Source organism: Oryx dammah, unplaced genomic scaffold (assembly GCF_014754425.2).
Source record: "Oryx dammah isolate SB20612 unplaced genomic scaffold, SCBI_Odam_1.1 HiC_scaffold_28, whole genome shotgun sequence".
NCBI classification, from domain to species: domain Eukaryota; kingdom Metazoa; phylum Chordata; class Mammalia; order Artiodactyla; family Bovidae; genus Oryx; species Oryx dammah.
Window position 1 is genome coordinate 9,559,509 of NW_024070212.1, and position 17,105 is coordinate 9,576,613.

The 17,105-nt window shown below is 48.2% G+C and overlaps 1 protein-coding gene across 3 annotated transcripts in view; it reads left to right on the plus strand.

Moving 5' to 3' along the window:
• Nucleotides 1–13,439: 13,439 nt before the first annotated feature.
• CFAP45 (cilia and flagella associated protein 45) overlaps nt 13,440–17,105 on the plus strand; it is a 27,885-nt gene continuing 24,219 nt past the window's right edge. The window contains exon 1 of one of the 3 annotated variants that reach the window (XM_040230139.1): nt 13,440–13,533. In XM_040230139.1, the coding sequence (XP_040086073.1) occupies nt 13,531–13,533 (3 nt within the window). In that variant the 5' untranslated portion in view covers nt 13,440–13,530. Of the gene's footprint in view, nt 13,534–16,142; nt 16,224–17,105 lie in introns of those variants that run through there. The other 2 variants (XM_040230140.1, XM_040230138.1) reach the window with 2 other exon arrangements.

The following is a 17,105-nucleotide window of genomic DNA, read 5'->3' on the forward strand; positions in this document are numbered from 1 at the left end:
AGATAGGCTGCCGCCTATGTGCAAATTCCCAGGGAGTTAGCTCTCACTCCACCCCATTATCTCCCAGTTATCTCCCATTCAGGAAGGCTTTGTGGAATGCCAGTAAGGAAGAGTGATGTCATTGCAGACACAACATTGAATTCACTGATATTTAAACTGAAAAATCCTTTGCACTCTTCTCTGATTTAACTATTAATAGTTACAAATTATCGGCCCCAGCCTCACGACTTTCTGGGACCAGTACACCAGGGAGCCAAGACTGAGAACCACTGTGTTCTCCCAGCAGATTCCCATGATAGCCCATAAAGTGGAAATTACTGTATTATTCTTTCATTTTGTTACCAGATGAACGCACTGGATCTCAGGACAGGAAACTTGCCCAAGACCACATAAGGAGTTAGTGGAGGGACTGGGTTTTGAGGGATTCCCTGGGGGCTCAGTAGTAAAGAATCCATCTGCCAATGCAGGAGAGTCAAGAGACACAGGTTCGATCCTTAGGTTGGGAAGATCCCCTGGAGAAGGGAATGCAACCCACCCCAGTATTCTTGCCTGGAAAATCCCACGGACAGAGGAGCTGGCAGGCTATAGTTCATGGGGTCGCAAAATAGTCGGATACAACTTAGGGACTAAACGACAAGTAGAGTTTTAAATCCAGATCATCCTGGCTGAGAGCTCACTGAGCCTTGCTGCTCCAGCTGGGACTGAATTTTGAGAGGTGCTCAGCTTCCCTCCTGGCTGCAAGCACTACCCACCAACAAGCTGTGTGTGGCCCCTCATGTCTCCCCTTAATCCATCTCACTGTAGGTTCAGCTCCTTCCTTCTGGAAATGACCTCCACTGACAACTCAGCATTTTGTTTGGTTTTCCGATGGCTTCATTCCAGCATTTTGTTCTATTTGAGGTCACAGTTTCATCCCTAATCTGGCCCCTCATATTTCCTGCTTCTCCATCAAGCCCTGGAGGCCAGAATGGGTCCCAGCCCTGGGACTGGAAGGAAGAACTTCTCTGAATGGAACCCCCTTTCCCTGCCATCTCCTAGCAGTTCATTTCCCAGGGCTCTCCACACTGGTGTTCCCCAACACCCTGTGCCTGTGGGTTCTGCTGCCCCGAACAATCTCCCCTTCCAGGTGTTACCGCAGTTCCTTCTCTCCTTCAAGTCTTTGTTCAAATGTCACCTTCCAAGTACTGCCTTCCCTGGCCACCCTATTTAAAACTACACACTCCACCCTCAACCTGCACCCTGTCATCCTTCCCTGCTTTCTCCTATCACCACCTGATATCCAATAAAATATACCTATTTATTTTCTGGCTCCACCCACAGAATGCATATTCTTTAAGAGCAGGTTTGTGTTGGTTTTGTTGATACAGAGTAGTGCCTGGCATGTTGTAGGTGCTGGATAAATATTTGTTGAATGAATGAATGAGTGAATATCACAAGGCCCTCATGCTCCCAAATCCCATGGCATGGTGCCCAGCCAGCCCAGTGACCCAGCAACCAACCCAGCCTCTCACTGGATCTGAAATGGAACCAGCCTGTCCGTCAGTTTCTGATACTTCCTCATTGTTCATTTCCAAAGGTAAGAACCTGAGAAGTCAGTCCTCCCTACATCCAGAGTAGTGGTGGTTGGGAAGGGGATGGAGAGTGGTTTGTGTGCTCTGGGCACATGGAAGGTACACTGAGGACTTGGCAGGAAAAAAATGGGAGGAGGGCAAGGGGAAGAGGGAAGAGTCAACTTCGGTTCCTTTACTCCTTGTGTTCAGCCTTGAAGTGGAAAATCACTGTGTAGGTAAAGAGAAAGTAGGCTTGGCCTGTGGCGGCTGATGGGAAGGAGAGATGGAGCAGGGAGGCAGGGAGCAGGGGAAGGAGGAGCAGGAGATGGAGAAGTGGGAGGAAGAGATTCACAGTGTGGAAAGAACTCAGTTCTGCACAGTCTGTTCCTGTGCACTGAATGTGTATCCAGGCGTGTGAGAATTCACAGCACAAGGGCTCACGGAGTGACCGTGTGTGGAGGCTGCCTGTGAGCATGTGTTTACCAAGTACTGGGGACGGAGGTGTGGAGAGGTGTGTGTAGGCAGAGTGTAAGCATCTGAGCCCTTGTGCATGGCTCCGCGGACCACAGTAGGTCCATTCTTGCCTGTGCAGCCCAGAGAGGTCTCTGAGAGCCTGGCAAAAGGCCCACGGATTGGTGAAACGGAAAGGGCTGGACAGTAGGGCACTAGGGAGGGAGCAATAAAAGGGCCTGGGATTAAACTTGTTGAAGAGAGAAGGCTAAAGGTAAATTAGTAATCGGCTCTTTGCAAAGAAATGAGTTTTAGTCCCCGTGGCTGGGGAGGTAGATTAAAAGCAAATGCCCTGAAGTTGCACATAGAGAAATTTAGTTTAAACAAGGAAAAATGATCCTCTTGACTCAGGTGTTTTAGCCTCTGGATTCTCTTAAGGGTCAGGAGGAATGCCTTCAATGATAGTACAAATCTCATCTTCTTTTTTTTTTTTTTTTTAGTTCTACCAGTTTGTTGCTACCAACCCATCTCCCTCCACCCTCTGCACGCGTGCCCAGTCATGTAACTCCATGGACTGCAGCCGCCAGGCTCCTCTGTCCATGGACTTTTCCAGGCAAGAATATTGGAGTGGGTTGCCATCTCCTTCTCCACAAATCTCATCTTCTTAATGTGGAAAATGGGCAATTCTGTCTGGAACCACTCATATATAACCCATTTTTTCATTCATGTATTCATTACTTCAACAGTGATTGGGGGTTCTACCCTATGCCAGGCATAGGAGATATGATTATTAACACATGATCTCTTTGCTCAAAAAGTGCATAATCCTGTAGGGGAGATAAAACATGGGGATGAGCCAAGGTAATTCAGAAAGCCAGCGATAAGTGCCTTTGGAGAAATGCCAGTAGGGCTCTCTGGGAGGATCACTGGCCAATCTCCCACAGTCCTGGATCATTTCTGGAGTGGAGACTGGTGGCGATATGGTGGTGAGCTGAGGCTGTGTGTCTCAGGGATCCTCTCCCTGATCTGTCCGGAGGAGTGGGGCTGCTGGTTGGGGTTGTGGCGGGGAGTTGCTCCTCCAGAGAAAGGAGTAGTCACTAGCTCTGTGGTGAGAAGTCAAGTTTCAGTGCAGGGTGAAGGTGCTGTGCTTTTCCTGCCTGGAATCGGGGTGGGCAAAGGGGTCCGAGTCAGGGTGAGAACCAGGGATTGCAGTGGCACAGATCAACACTGCTGGTGGAGGGTGGGTGTGGAGGGGGTCACACACATGTTGCTGCAGGCCCTGGGGCTGTCACACCATTTCACCCCACTGTTGGCAGGGCTGAGTTTGGAGCTCTCTTTCCATGAGAACTCGGTGTGGGGCTGACCATCACAGTCGTGATGATGACACTGATTCACTACCGTTTTTCTGCTAGTCACTGTGCTAAGGATTTAACCTGTATATTATATTTGTCTGTTCACTATTTCAAAAAATATTTATTGAGCACCTATTCAGGGCAAGGCATCTATTGGGTGGTGGAGGATACAGCAGTCAACAAGGCACGTGTAGTCTGTGCCCTCCTGGGAGGAGCGAGAAGAGCAGAGAGCTGGTTGTAATATAATGGAGAATTGTGGTGTGCTAAGGGGAGTCTAGGTGAGAAGCCAGAGGAGGAGACTTAGCACAGCCTCACAGGGAGGGATGTCACTGAAGATTTCTGGAAGGTGAGGTGTGAACTGAGGATTTAAGGATAATTAGAAGGCAATGGCAACCCACTCCAGTGTTCTTGCCTGGAGAATCCCAGGGACGGGGGAGCCTGGCGGGCTGCCGTCTATGGGGTCGCACAGAGTCGGCCACGACTGAAGCGACTTAGCAGCAGCAGCAGCAGAAGCAGAAGGGAGAGGCCAGTAGTGATGAGGAGGGTGGTGTTCTCAGCCAGGCTGCAGCATTGGCATGAGCTGGAGATGGGGAAGTGCAGGGCCAGACAGTAGAATGGGCGTGTTTAGAGGTGGGAGGGGTGGGTGCTGAGAATTGCACAGTATCAGAGGGGCTTCAATGTCAATGAATAATTTTGGACCTTTCATTAAGGGCAAGGGGGAGACACTGAAGGATTTTAAGCAGGAGGATGAAGAGATGAGAGTTGGGTTTCAATTTAGCCAAATTCCTTAGGCTGCAGGGTAGAGAATGGCATAGGAGGGGTAGAGAATTATCTAGAATTATCTAGTGAGTGAGGCAGATCGACTCTAGGAGGTTACTGCAGCAGTCCAGACAGAAGTGAGAGCAGCTGGGGAAGGAAGGCTAGTGAAGATGGAAAGAAGAGACTGGATTTCAAAATTGTTTAGTATTCTGTGCACAGTGAAGGGAGGAGAGGGAGCCAGAAAGACAGGCTTCTGGCTTCAGCCACTAAACAAATGGTGTCTGGGTCTGGGTCACGAAATATGGGCTTCCCTGGTGGCTCAGATGGTAAAAAGTCTGCCTGCAGTGCAGGAGACCTGGATTTGATCCCTGTGTTGGGAAGATCGCCTGGTAAAGGGATCTTCAGTTTTCTTGCCTGGAGAATTCCATGAACAGGAGAGCCTGGCGGCCTAGAGTCCATGGGGTCACAAAGAGTCGGACACAACTGAGCGACTAACACATGGAATATTATTCTCTCCCACTTTACAGATGGGGAACCTGAGGATAAAAGTAACTTGCAGAACCTAGCAGGTGGCTGAACTGGGACTTACACCTGTGGCAGAAGAAGTCCAAGTTAACTGCTCACCCCATGATGGTGTTCCTTGGCTTGGTGGCTGACACTAGGGAGGGACTCCACTTGCAGCCAGCACGAACTGTGGTTTTTCTGTGGGTGGAGGCTGGGGCCACAGGGAGGAAGGGAGAGGTCAGGCTTAGGAAGAGCGCAGAAAGTTCAACCCTCCAGCAGCCACCTCTCAAAGGCAAATGAAGAACTGGCAGAACTGGCAGCTATAAAAATGAACTAATGGAGAGACCACAAGGCCCAGCCCCTGATCCTGTAACTTGGGGTTTCTGTTCCCGAGGCTCCTTGATTTTTTTGGAGCCCACTGACAACCTAGCATTTCCCTCCAGCAAGAAAAGCTACCACAACCACAAGGACAATATCTGAGAGTTGTGCTTTCAAGGCACTTCCATATCTATGAATTCCAGGGACAGGAAGCCTTGTCACCACTTGGGAAGGCTTGAATATTTTTATACCCTTTGGGGAGAAGAGAGAAACTGAAACCTAGAGACTGTAAGTGATGGTCCAGGGCCCCAGGGATTTTGAGAATAGAAAGCACACCTCAAACATCTTTAGATGGCTCCTGATTCTCAAAACAGTAGTACCAGACCCAGAAGCACCTCGTCCCAAGTTCATGGTTTTGAATTGGTTCTGCATATACTAGAATCCAGGTCTTTGAACTTCTGGTCACTCACCAGGTGTTGAAAATACCCACGTCAAGCATCCCTGGGGATGGGACTGACTGGAGAGTCCAGCAGACACATAGGATGGTTGGAATGCCTCAGGCCCCATCCAGGATCTTCTCCAACCCTGCCACCCTCTAAGAACTGAAATCCCCTGGTGTACGGGTTGGAAATGCAAATTCTAGTTAGTCCTATTAGGCCAGGAATCTGCAGTGAAGGTAGTGGGGGTGGTGCTCTGAATTTACATTTTAAACTGGCTCCGCCCTGTAATTCTTAGGCAGTGGCACTGTCCTAGGAGATTCAGAGAGAGAAGTTTCTCCAACAAGGAAATTGAGGTCTGAGCCAGCCCTGGCTGTGCCTTGAACTGGAGTTGTCTCCACCCCCCAGCCCTGTACTGTTTGGCGACTGTGGCTGGGTTGCCAGGGGAACCAGGCTGTGTAACTTCCTGGCTTTGGCGGTTTTCTCCCCCTTGGCCTTATCTCAGCGTCCGCCACCCAGTCCAGGCCCGTGCTGGTCACGTAGGAGGGGAAGCCGGTGCCAGGCGTGTGGAGGCGTGTCCAGGGCACCAGGGCAATGCCGACCCAAGAATGTGGGGCAGGTAGGAGGGTGGAGATGAGATTTTTGAAGTTGGGAAGGCTGCAGATTTATTGATGAGTTTCTTCTTGGCCTGAGACTTATCTGCCCGGGGGATTGTGGCCAGGTAGGGAGGTTAAGGGAATCGGGAGATATGAGCGGCATGAGGCTCTCTCTGGCACTGTTCCGCCCATAGCGGGGAGGGCACCAATATCAGAGGGTGATATTGCCCCACAGGCCTGTACCCTCTCATCTTTCCCTCCCCTCTTCTAGACTCAGGGACTCCAACCAGCCACAGGCATCACCCAGCTGTTCTCACTTCCACTCTCACCCTAACCATCTTCTTCCGCCAGTTTCACTCCACCCCACTCTTGCCTTGGTGCTCACAGTCTTTCTCCTTGGCCCCAGATTTCTTCTTGTCAAACTCTCTCCCCTATCCCTGTCCCTTGCCTGGTCTCTCAGGCTGTAGCAGGAAGGCTTTACAGTTTTTAAGAATGCGAAAGAGAAAGAGAGTTTTGAAAAAAGCAGGAAGGCAGTAAATTTCTGGTAGAAAATAATTCATGCATTTTAGTATTTATTTATGTTTTAAGCCATATTTTGTTTTAGAAAGACTTGAGGCAATTTTGAGAGTTCAAATATTCCAGGAAGAAGGGGGTTGTGAAACAATCTCTCAGGCTTCCTTGCAACTTAGAGGATTTACAGTCTGATTCCTGGTCGTGTTTATACGACACTGAAGACAAAAGACATTCCCTCCTCCCCCAATATCTCCCTGCTTTGTGGGAAGGGAAAGGGAAGAAAGCCTCCAGGCAGTATGCAAACTGAGTTGTGAACCTGGTTTGCCCTTCACAGCCCCTCTCTTCTGGGCTATTATCCATCTCAGAGATGAGGAAACAAGACTCAGGTGGTTGGGCAGGTCACCTAAGGCCTCTCAGCTATAAGCGGCTGTTCTGGGGATCAAACTCTGTTGGTCTGGCTCCCAAAACGTAGTCACTCCTACCCTCCTTTACTGTGCTGCCTCGGGAGCACGGGTCATGGGGAGAGCTCCCTCCAGGCTGCCCTAGATAGAACTGTAGGCTCTCAACAGCCTAGGAAACAGTCTTGCTTTAGCGAGACCTGAGTGGGCTTCCTAGAATTCCCTTCACAGGCAGGTGTTACCCCTAAGAATGGAGAAGAAGCTGCCACAGGAGGCAAGCCCACAGGAGGGAAGTGGGGTCCTGGAGAAATGCTAGGATGTGTGCATACAGCAAAGGAGTTCAGAGAGAACAGGAGTGTGGCAGACCCCCGCTAACCCACAACTCCATGCACTGAATACAAAAGCTTCTATAGGAATGCAGAAGCCCCATCTTTTCTGCCCATTGTTCATGTGTGGCCCTGCTCCCAACATCCCATGTCTAGGGTCTGCGACTCTGATCCCTGTGCTCAGTACAGGTTCCTATATGCATTTCAAAGAGACAGAGAAAGAATCAGTCTCCTTTCTCATGCTCTTAGGCAGGAGACATGTTCCACTGAGAGGCCAGACTTTTCATTTTAACCAAATGGCTCCCCTGGGTCCTGTCTCCCAGGCTCCTCCCATTTAAATGTGCTGATTCATCACAGAGTCAAAATTCTTATCCCTCTTGCCTCAGCCAACATGGGGAGCATCTCAGGAGACCAGCCGGATGGGGCCTGCCTAACTCAGCACCCCAAGGCCCTGTGGGGTGGGGAGGAGCTATGGGAGCCAGCCTGAACCTTGGGCTTTGCTCCCAGCCCCGAGGCACCCAGCAAATCTCTCAGCTCTGGGCTCCTGGCCAACAATCCAGGGTTTACTCTGAGACTTCACTGGGAGTGGCGACTTGGTAGGAAGGGTCAGGCAGCCAGAGGTGGGGCTGAGAATCCAGACCTGCCCTCTTCCTCAGGCGACTGCAGCCTGCAGGCCCTCATTGTTCTCACCCCTCGGCTTGCTGGGCATGAGAATGCTGGATGAGGCAGAGCAGAGGAGGACAGTAAATAGAGAGCTTGGGGGTCAGAGTAGAAGGAGGGAAATCCCAAAGATGCACACCAAGTAGAGAAGAGAGGAAGAAAAGGAAGGGCACAGGGGAGAAGGTGGAAGAGGGTAGTGAGGGAGCAGCTGGCAGAGCAGCTGAGGTTGGGAGGCGAGAGCAAGGGCGCCTGCCCCAGTCCCTTTGGACATGGTTGGGCATTTGAGCCAAGTTTTGCTGAGAAGGGAAAGGTTGCCTCCTACTTATCAGGGGCGGAACTGCTGGGTTTTGTGAGGCCTGAAATCTTGAAGCCCCTTTGAAGAAAAATGATACAAAATTAATTAGAGGAGTAAACACTTAATTCAGAGAAGGTGATGGCAGGCCACTCCAGTACTCTTTCCTGGCAAATCCCATGGACAGAGGAGGTGATGGCAGGCCACTCCAGTACTCTTGCCTGGCAAATCCCATGGACGGAGGAGCCTGGTAGGCTGCAATCCATGGGGTCACTAAGAGTCAGGCACGACTGAGCGACTTCCCTTTCACTTTTCCCTTTCATGCATTGGAGAAGGAAATGGCAACCCACTCCAGTGTTCTTGCCTGGAGAATCCCAGGGATGGGGGAGCCTGGTGGGCTGCCATCTATGGGATCACACAGAGTCAGACACGACTGAAGTGACTTAGCAGCAGCAGCAGCAAACACTTAATTAGAATAGTAAGTCACAACAAATTATCCATTTTTAAAAAAATCTGGCAAATACTGCAAGCATCATGACATCTGGAAGAATAAGATACATAAGGTTAAGAATACATAAGAATAAGATACATAATAATAACATAAGAGCCATATGAATTTCTCAACCACAAATTGACTCTTGCCATGGGTGCCCACCATCCACCTCTGCAAGGATTGAATCAGGTGCCGCTGCAGCTGCTGACCCTCAACAACCCCCTGAAGGAGTTCAGGGCAGAGAACAGAAATGAGGCCCTCTGTGTTCCTGGAAAACTGGCAGGACAGGTCTTTAGGCTAAATTGGTCTTGAGTCCAATTCTTTTATCTCCTCATATCTAGAAAAACACTAAAATCCTTCATAGTGACGACTGTTTCTTGTGACTAGCAGAAGCTTCAGGAGACTAGCAGAACCTTTCTGAAAAATAAACGGGCTTGCTTGCCTGTGTTCCTCCTTGACCAAGATCAATACATGTGACCTTCCCCTCTTCCTCTTTGAGCAGTCTCTCGGAGCTATCTGAGGCGCTGTCTCTTAGGCCGCAGTCCTCATTTTACCCCAATAAAACTTAACTCACAATTCTCACGTTGTACACTGAAGTCAACAAATTCGCTGCCTGAAACAAGTGTAAAAGAGTTTCTGCCTTTACCTTTTTTTGGCTGCTTATTTTTTGTCTCTCCACATGTCAATGGCTTTATAATATTAATACTACTTTTTATAGAGAATGGGCTTCCCTGGTAGCTCAGCCAAGAACTACCAGTTTTTCCTCTGGCATGATTTTTATCAGCCCTTTTATTATTGACAGAATGTTTCGTTCATTTCAGTTTCTTGTTGTATCAGTTTTTTGATTGCTGTCAAATTTGAGAAATCTGTGAAATTTCTTATATGAGTTGTAGGATTTGAGGAGATTGTTCAGTACGTAATCTTAAATATTCTTTGAGTTGATGGCACTCATTGACCAGACTGTCGTACCTCATTTTAGTGTACTAATGTGAATTTTATTCAGTCTCCATCAGTGTCAATCTTTTATGTCAAACCAACAAGAAATTTAACATTTCACCAATATATTCATGTGATTTTCCCCCCTGGTTATTTGGATTATTAAGCAATCCAAGCGCTTGTTTATTCTGTTCAAAATTTTTTCTATTCTTCTTATTGAATTGGGGCTTTCCAGGTCACTCAGGTGAAGAATCTGCCTGCAATGGTGGAGAACTAGGTTTGACTCCTGGGTTGGAAAGATTCCCTGGAGAAGAGAATGGCTACCCACTCCAGTATTCTTGCCTGGAGAATCCCATGGACAGAGGAGCCTCGTGGGCTACAGTCCATGGGGTCACAAAGAGTTGGAAAACTGAGTGACTAACATTTATTGGATTACCTTTTTTGATAATCTGAAAATTTTTGTTTCAGTTTGCTTCTCAATTTCAAAATAATTTCTACTGATTTCATGGTTCATTTTTATTACTTTTGTTTCATAAATCCATTAATTTCTTTTATTGAGATATAATTAACATATAATGTATTAGTTTCAGGAGTACACTACAGTGGTTCCATATTTGTATTCATCGTGAAATTATCACAATAATTCATCACCAATTATAGTTATAATTTTTTTCCTAGGATGAGAACTTTTATGATCTGCAACTTTCTTTTTTTTTCCTTAGTGTGTTTAGTTTATTTATTTTTAATATAAATTTATTTATTTTAATTGGAGATTAATTACTTTACAATATTGTATTGGTTTTGACATACATCAACATGAATCTGCCACAGGTATACGGCAACTTTCAAATATACACTACAATATTACTAACGATAGACACCATGCTGTACATTACATCCTCAGGACTTTTATTGTTTTTTTGGCCATGCTGCATGGTGAATGGGATCTTAGTTCCCCAATCAGGGACGGAACCCACGCCCCCTGCAGCAGAAATGTGGAGTCTTGATCACTGGACAGCCAGAGAAGTCCCTGGACTTACAACTGGAAATGTGCATTTTTTTACCCCCATTCTGCCTCTGGCAGTCACCAGTCTGTTCTCTGTACCTATGAGTTCTCTCTTTTTTAGATTCCACATATAAGTGATACCATATTGTATTTGTTTTTCTCTATTCGACTTATTTCACTTAGCATGATGCCCTCAAGGATGACCCATGTTGTTGCAAACAGCAAGATTTCAGTCCTTTTTAAAAAAAATAATTGAAAAATATTCCATTGTATATATACACACACCATATTCTCTTTATACATTGATGGATATTTAGGTTGCTTCCATGTCTTGGCTATTGCTGTAGTGAACATGGGGTTCATATATCCTTCTAAGTAGTGTTTTCATTTCCTTTGGATAAATACTCATAAGTGGAATTGTTGGATCATATGGTAGTTCCATTTTTAATTATTTGAGGAACCTCTATACTGTTTTCCAAAGAGGCTGTACCAATTTCCATTCCCACAACAGTAAACAAGGATTCCCTTTTCTCTACACCCCCAGCAACACTTATTGTCTCTTGTCTTTTTTTCTTAATTAATTTATTTTTTATTGAAGGATAATTGCTTTAGTAGCTCTTGTCTTTTTGATAATAGCCATTCTAACATGTGTGAGGTGATATCTCATTGTGGTTTTGATTCACATTTTCCTGATAGTGATATTGAGCATCTTTTCATGTACCTGTTGGCTGTTGTATGTTTTCTCTGGAAAAATATTGATTCAGATCCTCTGCCCATTTTTCAAGCAATTTTTTTTTTGATGGGGCTGTGTGGCATGCAGGATCTTAGTTCCCAGACCAGTAATCGAACCCATGCCCCTTCAGTGGAAATTCCAAGTCCTAATCACGGGAATACCGCGGAATTCCCTCAACTTTCTTTTGAAGCTGCGTTCATGCTAAGTCGCTTCAGTCATGTCCGACTCTTTGTGACCCCACGGACTGTAGCCCACCAGGCTCCTCTATCCATGGGATTATCCAGGTAAGAATACTGGAGTGAGTTGCCATTTCTCCTCCAGGGGATCTTCCTGACCATTGTAGGTAGATTCTTTACCATCTGAGCCACCAGGGACAAAAAGCCTGGGAGGCAATTCCTTTACTTTGCATTCCTTCGTCCCCCTTCTTCCTGAGTCAACCTCAGTCCTTTTCCTCAGAGAGGCAGCCTGGGTTGAGAACTTTGAGTTCGGACAGTTAACTCACTTGGCCTTAGTCTCCTCTTTGGTGATGGGGATAATAACTACCTCCATATAGACGTGGCTGTGAGAACTGGGTGGAAAATTTAGAGGAAGTATCCAATCCTCAGGGGACTGCTTACTTCATCTTCCTTCCTCTCTGGGCTCCAGGGAAGAGCCTGGGGAAGGAAGGGTGCCAGCAGCAGGAAAGCCCAAACCCTTCCCCCACCACCCCTGGAGCTGGGAGGATTGTTCCTGGGAGGATAGCTACTCTTGCCTCCCGCTCCCTCTGATCTCACCTCCAACACTTTCAGCCTGCCCCACTCCCTCAATTTGTGCGCAGGATCCCAAAGGAGCTAAGGCTGGGAAATCTGGGGAAGGAATGTGAAGCTTGCCAGAGTTCAGTCCTTTTAAAAACAGCTGGGGGTGACCTGGCTTCCCTTCCCCCACTCCCCTGAAGCTTGTAAACAGCCCTCTACAACCCTAACGCCGCTGCCAATCCTTCAGCCCCGAGTCTGTCACAGGAGGCAGTGCTGGCTCTGCAACGCAAAAGTCCGGGTGGAGCAAACTCCAGAAAGGTGGGCTGTGGAGAGACGTCTAGGGGGTGGGGAAGAGGCTCATAGGACTGCAGTCATCGCTTCTTTTTGGTCCAGGAGTTCAGTTTATCAGTGCTTGGTCGGGTGGAAAGGTTTTTTTTTTTTTTTTTGAGGCTTGGAGCAGGTATGGCTGGGGGGACCAGTTCAATTCTCTCCCTGCAGGTTGGGAGGGGGTAGGGTTTAGTCACTAAATCCTGTCCGGCTCTTGCGACGCTATGGACTGTAGCCTGCCAGGCTCCTCTGACCACGGGATTCTCTAGGCAAGAATACTGGAGTGGGTTGCCGTTTCCGTCTCCAGGGAATCTTCCCGACCCAGGAAACGAACAGGGGTCTTTGCAGGCAGATTGGGAGGCAGAGGTGCCAAACCAAACTTCGAAAATCGTAAAACTCCTAAAAAGCTTTCCAAAACAGTACATACAAACCGGGAAGGGTTAAAAGGCGGGTTCCCTAGAGCCAGGTCCATAGATTTCGATTTCAGATAATCTGGTAGAATCTACATTTTATTTTGAATAAACTTTCCCAGGTAATTCTGAGCTGGAGGTCTGAAGTCAACATTTTAAGGAACTGCTCCTTAAACTGCATACATATCCTCACTGCTGGAAGTCCTTTCTTTGGTCAAACCAGACTCTGCTGTTTTGAGAGTAGTTTCGGGGGATCCTGCTTGCTTCTCTGCAGACTAAATTCTCATCAGGGTCTGGCTTGGCTCCGTACACTGGGGCAGCGGTAACCATGGTAACCTAAATGCGTAGGGGGGAAATCGTGAACCTGGAGGGGCTGGCAGCAGTTAGACCTGGACCCATGCTAGGCCCTTGACAACTTGGATCTTGACCTAAGAGTTCAGTCAAAGCAAAGTGAAGAGCGGGGCGCTCCAGAGAGGGTCATTCTTTCAGAGATACGGTTCCCTGCTTCAGGGCTGGCGGGAACGGACACACGCACAGGCTCGGGTTCCTGAAGCCACTGCCCTCGCCCCTCCGCCAAACTGGAGCAGAGAGGCGGGGCCGGGCCGGGCCGGGGGCGGGGCCTGGACAGAGGAGAGCGCGTTCTTGGTTACTATGGTAACGCGTCAACACCGTGCGCGGAAGTGGTGTTGTGGGCTGCAGACGCGGTGGAGGCGCCGAGTTGGGGCGTGCGGCTGAGATGGTGAGGTCCCGGGTGTGGAGGAGAACCTCGGATGGGGACCTCACGTGTTTTCAATTGTGTTGGGGTTCTGGGCGGGGAAAATGAATGAGGATCTGGGAGGGGGAAAGAAGTTGGGTGTGGGGGTCAGAAGGTCCAGGAACAGGGATGACAGCCTTAGAAGAGGTTAGGGAAGTCCGGAGGGGGAATCCAAGAGAGAAATAAGGAGTGGGGTCGATCGCGCCTGGAAATGTAATCTGGGGCCGAGCCGAGGAGCTGGAAAAGTGCTGCCCCAATCCGCATACCCCTCCCATCTGGCTGGGGACTGTGGGATGTGACGTGGAAAAAACACTGGTGAGGAGGCCAGATAACAGGTTATGTTCTGCCTATATGAACCTATGTGCAAAAGAGACACTAGATCCCCGGGTGGAGAGCACACCCAGGAAAAGGACAAGCCTTCATCTTTGTTCAGTTGACAGGTGTTACAGTTAAGTCAGGGAAACTCCACACGGCCCTGTGCCCGCCCTGTTCCAGCAGTGCGCCAGCTCTGTCTTGTTGGATTTGAGCTGAGCATCCAGGCTCTGAGGACATCTGGCACTGCAGTATTTTAAGGGCTGCACTCTCTGTGTTCAAAGTCAGGGCACCATGTCTGACTAGTAGTGTGACAATGTGTAAGTCACCTAATGTCCCCGAACCTCAGTTTTCTCTTGTTATTGGGGCTCTGGGTCACTCACAGGTACTCCACAAACATTTGCAAACCAATAAGTGAATGAATGGATAGGGTACCAGATTTGAAAGTCCCTGGAAAGGGATTGGGGCTTCCCTGATAGTGCATTTTGTAAAGAATCCACCTGCAATGCAGAGACCCCAGTTGGAGGGATTGAGACTGGTCTAGCAGGCCTGCAGTTCCCTGGGGTGGACAGGATGACATGAGGGTTTGAAAGGACAGCATGCCTGGGAGAAGGTAAGAAAATAGTGTCTGGGATGCAGGGAGGATGGTGTGGTCCCTGAGGGATAAGTGAGATGGGGCAGAGGGTAGGTGTTGGAGCCTTGGGTTACTGGAAATAACCTTAGAATTTCTGGGTGCACACCCTATGGCAAAGGTAGCTCCTTCAATGTACTTGTGGACACACTTCATGCTCAGAGGTCACTCTGCTTTTCTGGGACTAAGCAGTTCAAATTCAGGGTCCCCAAGCTGGAGTTTCTAGAAGAGCTTTGTTAATGATAAAGGCAACAAATCTCTGGAGGAGAGCAGTTCCCAACTTCTGAGGACTTTCTGCAATGTTGCAGCGGGGGTCTCCTTTCGCTTATGCTTTTTATGATGCATATTTATCCCTGGATGTCCATATTTATCTCCACCCGGGGATCTAGTGTCTCTTTTGCACATAGGTTTATGGGCCCGGTGCTATGTCTGTGAGGTTCTAGCATCGCGCTTGGCATCTAAGGGCTCACAGGAAGTGTTAGTTCTCTTTTTCTCCTCTTTTGAAAATGTCTTATCTCCAAGTCAAATGAATCAGTGAGTTGCACCTGTTTAGACTTGTGGCCTTCAGCTCACCCAAATCAGGAATTCCCCATCCAAGGGCCACTCAGAGTGGGGCTTTGGTTTGTGGACTGAGCCCTTCTGAAGTCCCTTGGACAGGACAGGGCAAATGAGCACCTTTGAGAAGTAGTGGGTCAAGTTAGTGACCTCTGCCCTTTGGCAGGCTAGGGGTGTGTGTGTGTGTGTATTGTGCTACTTCCTAGCTTTTCAGGCTGTTTGGAGGAGTGGGGAGAAGTGATGGTTGGAGACAGGGTCACAATTAGGCACACCTCTAGGACCCTTACAAAAACAATAAATAACATCCCCCAGAAGGAGGGACAGGGCCTCGGTGTTGAGTAGGATGTCATCTTCAAATGGTACCCACAGATGGCCAACCTGGTTGTTTTTGAGGAGAGGGAGGACCTGCGTGCAAGGCAAGATGCCTGGTACATGGGCATCCCCACCTTCTTTGTAACCAAAGTCTACAGAAAAGGAGGTAGAATCAGGTCAAGAGCGTGAAGCCGGTGGTGAACCTATGTGCCAAAGAAACTAGATCCCTGAGTGGAGAGCTCACCCAGGAAAGGACAGGGCTTCGTCTTTGTTCAGTGGACAGGTGTTACAGTTACATCAGGGAAACTCCACACCGCCTTGTTCCAGCCCCGTTCCAGCTCTGTCTTGTTGGAATTGAGCTGAACATCCCGGATCTCAGGACATCTGGCACTGCAGCTTTTGAAGGGCTGCACTCTCTGTGTTCAGAGTCAGGACACCAGGTCCGCTGCTTTGTTTAGTTAAAATGGTGCCCCCTTCCCCTGTCTCAGCCATAAAGAGAGTTACCTTTTCAATGCAGATCATTATTCAAAATGAGAAATACCTTAAGATGCTAATGCTCACCTGAAATTACTGTTAAACATTTTTGTGAACCTCCTTTCGGTGCCACATTTCGGTTTCATAAGAGCGTTTTTACTGCAATACTTGGATATTTCTTATAATCTGCTTTGTTTCAAACTTGGTACATTAGGGAGATCACCCTGCATCTATAATGATGTAAAAATCGTATTCTGGTTAACCAGTTAATCTTTCCGTACCAGAGTCTCTCCTGGAGCCCCCAGCAGGGGCTGAATTCTTACAGACCTAGGATGGGATGCTATTTGAAGAGATAAGGAGTCAGCGAGGTCACCAAAAGGAACACATAAAGGTTAAGGCTGGCATCTTTTTCTGTCTCAATCCTCTTCTTCCCCAATCATCCTTGTCTCCTCAAAGGTCTTTCCTTCCCTACCAGAGATGCCTTCCCTCAAGGAAGATGAGCACTCTAGGCACAGCTCAGCTTCTTGGGGATATTTATAATTTGTTAAGTCATGCAAGAAATAAAACCAGCCCTTCACCTCCTGGAAGAACCTCTTGGCTACTGCTTCTGGCCCAGAGGGATCTAACTTTCCATTTCTGCTTGTTCCTTCATTTTTTCTAGTACTTTTACACAGTGACCTCCCTAATCCTTCTTGTTGCTTTTGGCAAAACTGGTTATTCTAACCCTGGTGTAAGGCTTGTGGCTTCAAAGTCAGCATTTCCCGAGTGAGGTTTCTCAGCCACCCAACCCCAGAGCTCAACGCTTCCTTCTGCTCTGCCCAGCGGCTGCTTTTCTGTGGTCAACATCTGTTTTCCTTCCTCTGTTCTGACTTTGAGGCTCAGGCAGTCGAGTATTTCTTGTGTGACTTCCTCTTGACCTGGGTACCAAGGGCGTAGGAGGGAGGTGACACAGTCCCAGCGCTGGAGGATCCTACAGCCTGAGGGGAAGGATGCAGGAGCCCTTGGAAAGAAACAGGAAAACAAACGCAAAACAACAATAATGCTTTCCATCTGTGCTCCAAAGCCCTTTCACATACGTTATTTTCCCCAGCGCAGACCACATACATGATGTGGAAAATGTGGAGTGGTGGTATATTCTGGAAAGGCTTCTGTCTCAGTCTGGTCTGCAGACCCCAAGAGGTCATCTTGCTTGGTTTCATTCATTCATTCTTCATCAAATGCATATTGAGGTCCTGCTACATGCCAGACTCTGCACCTTTCCCCTCATATCGAG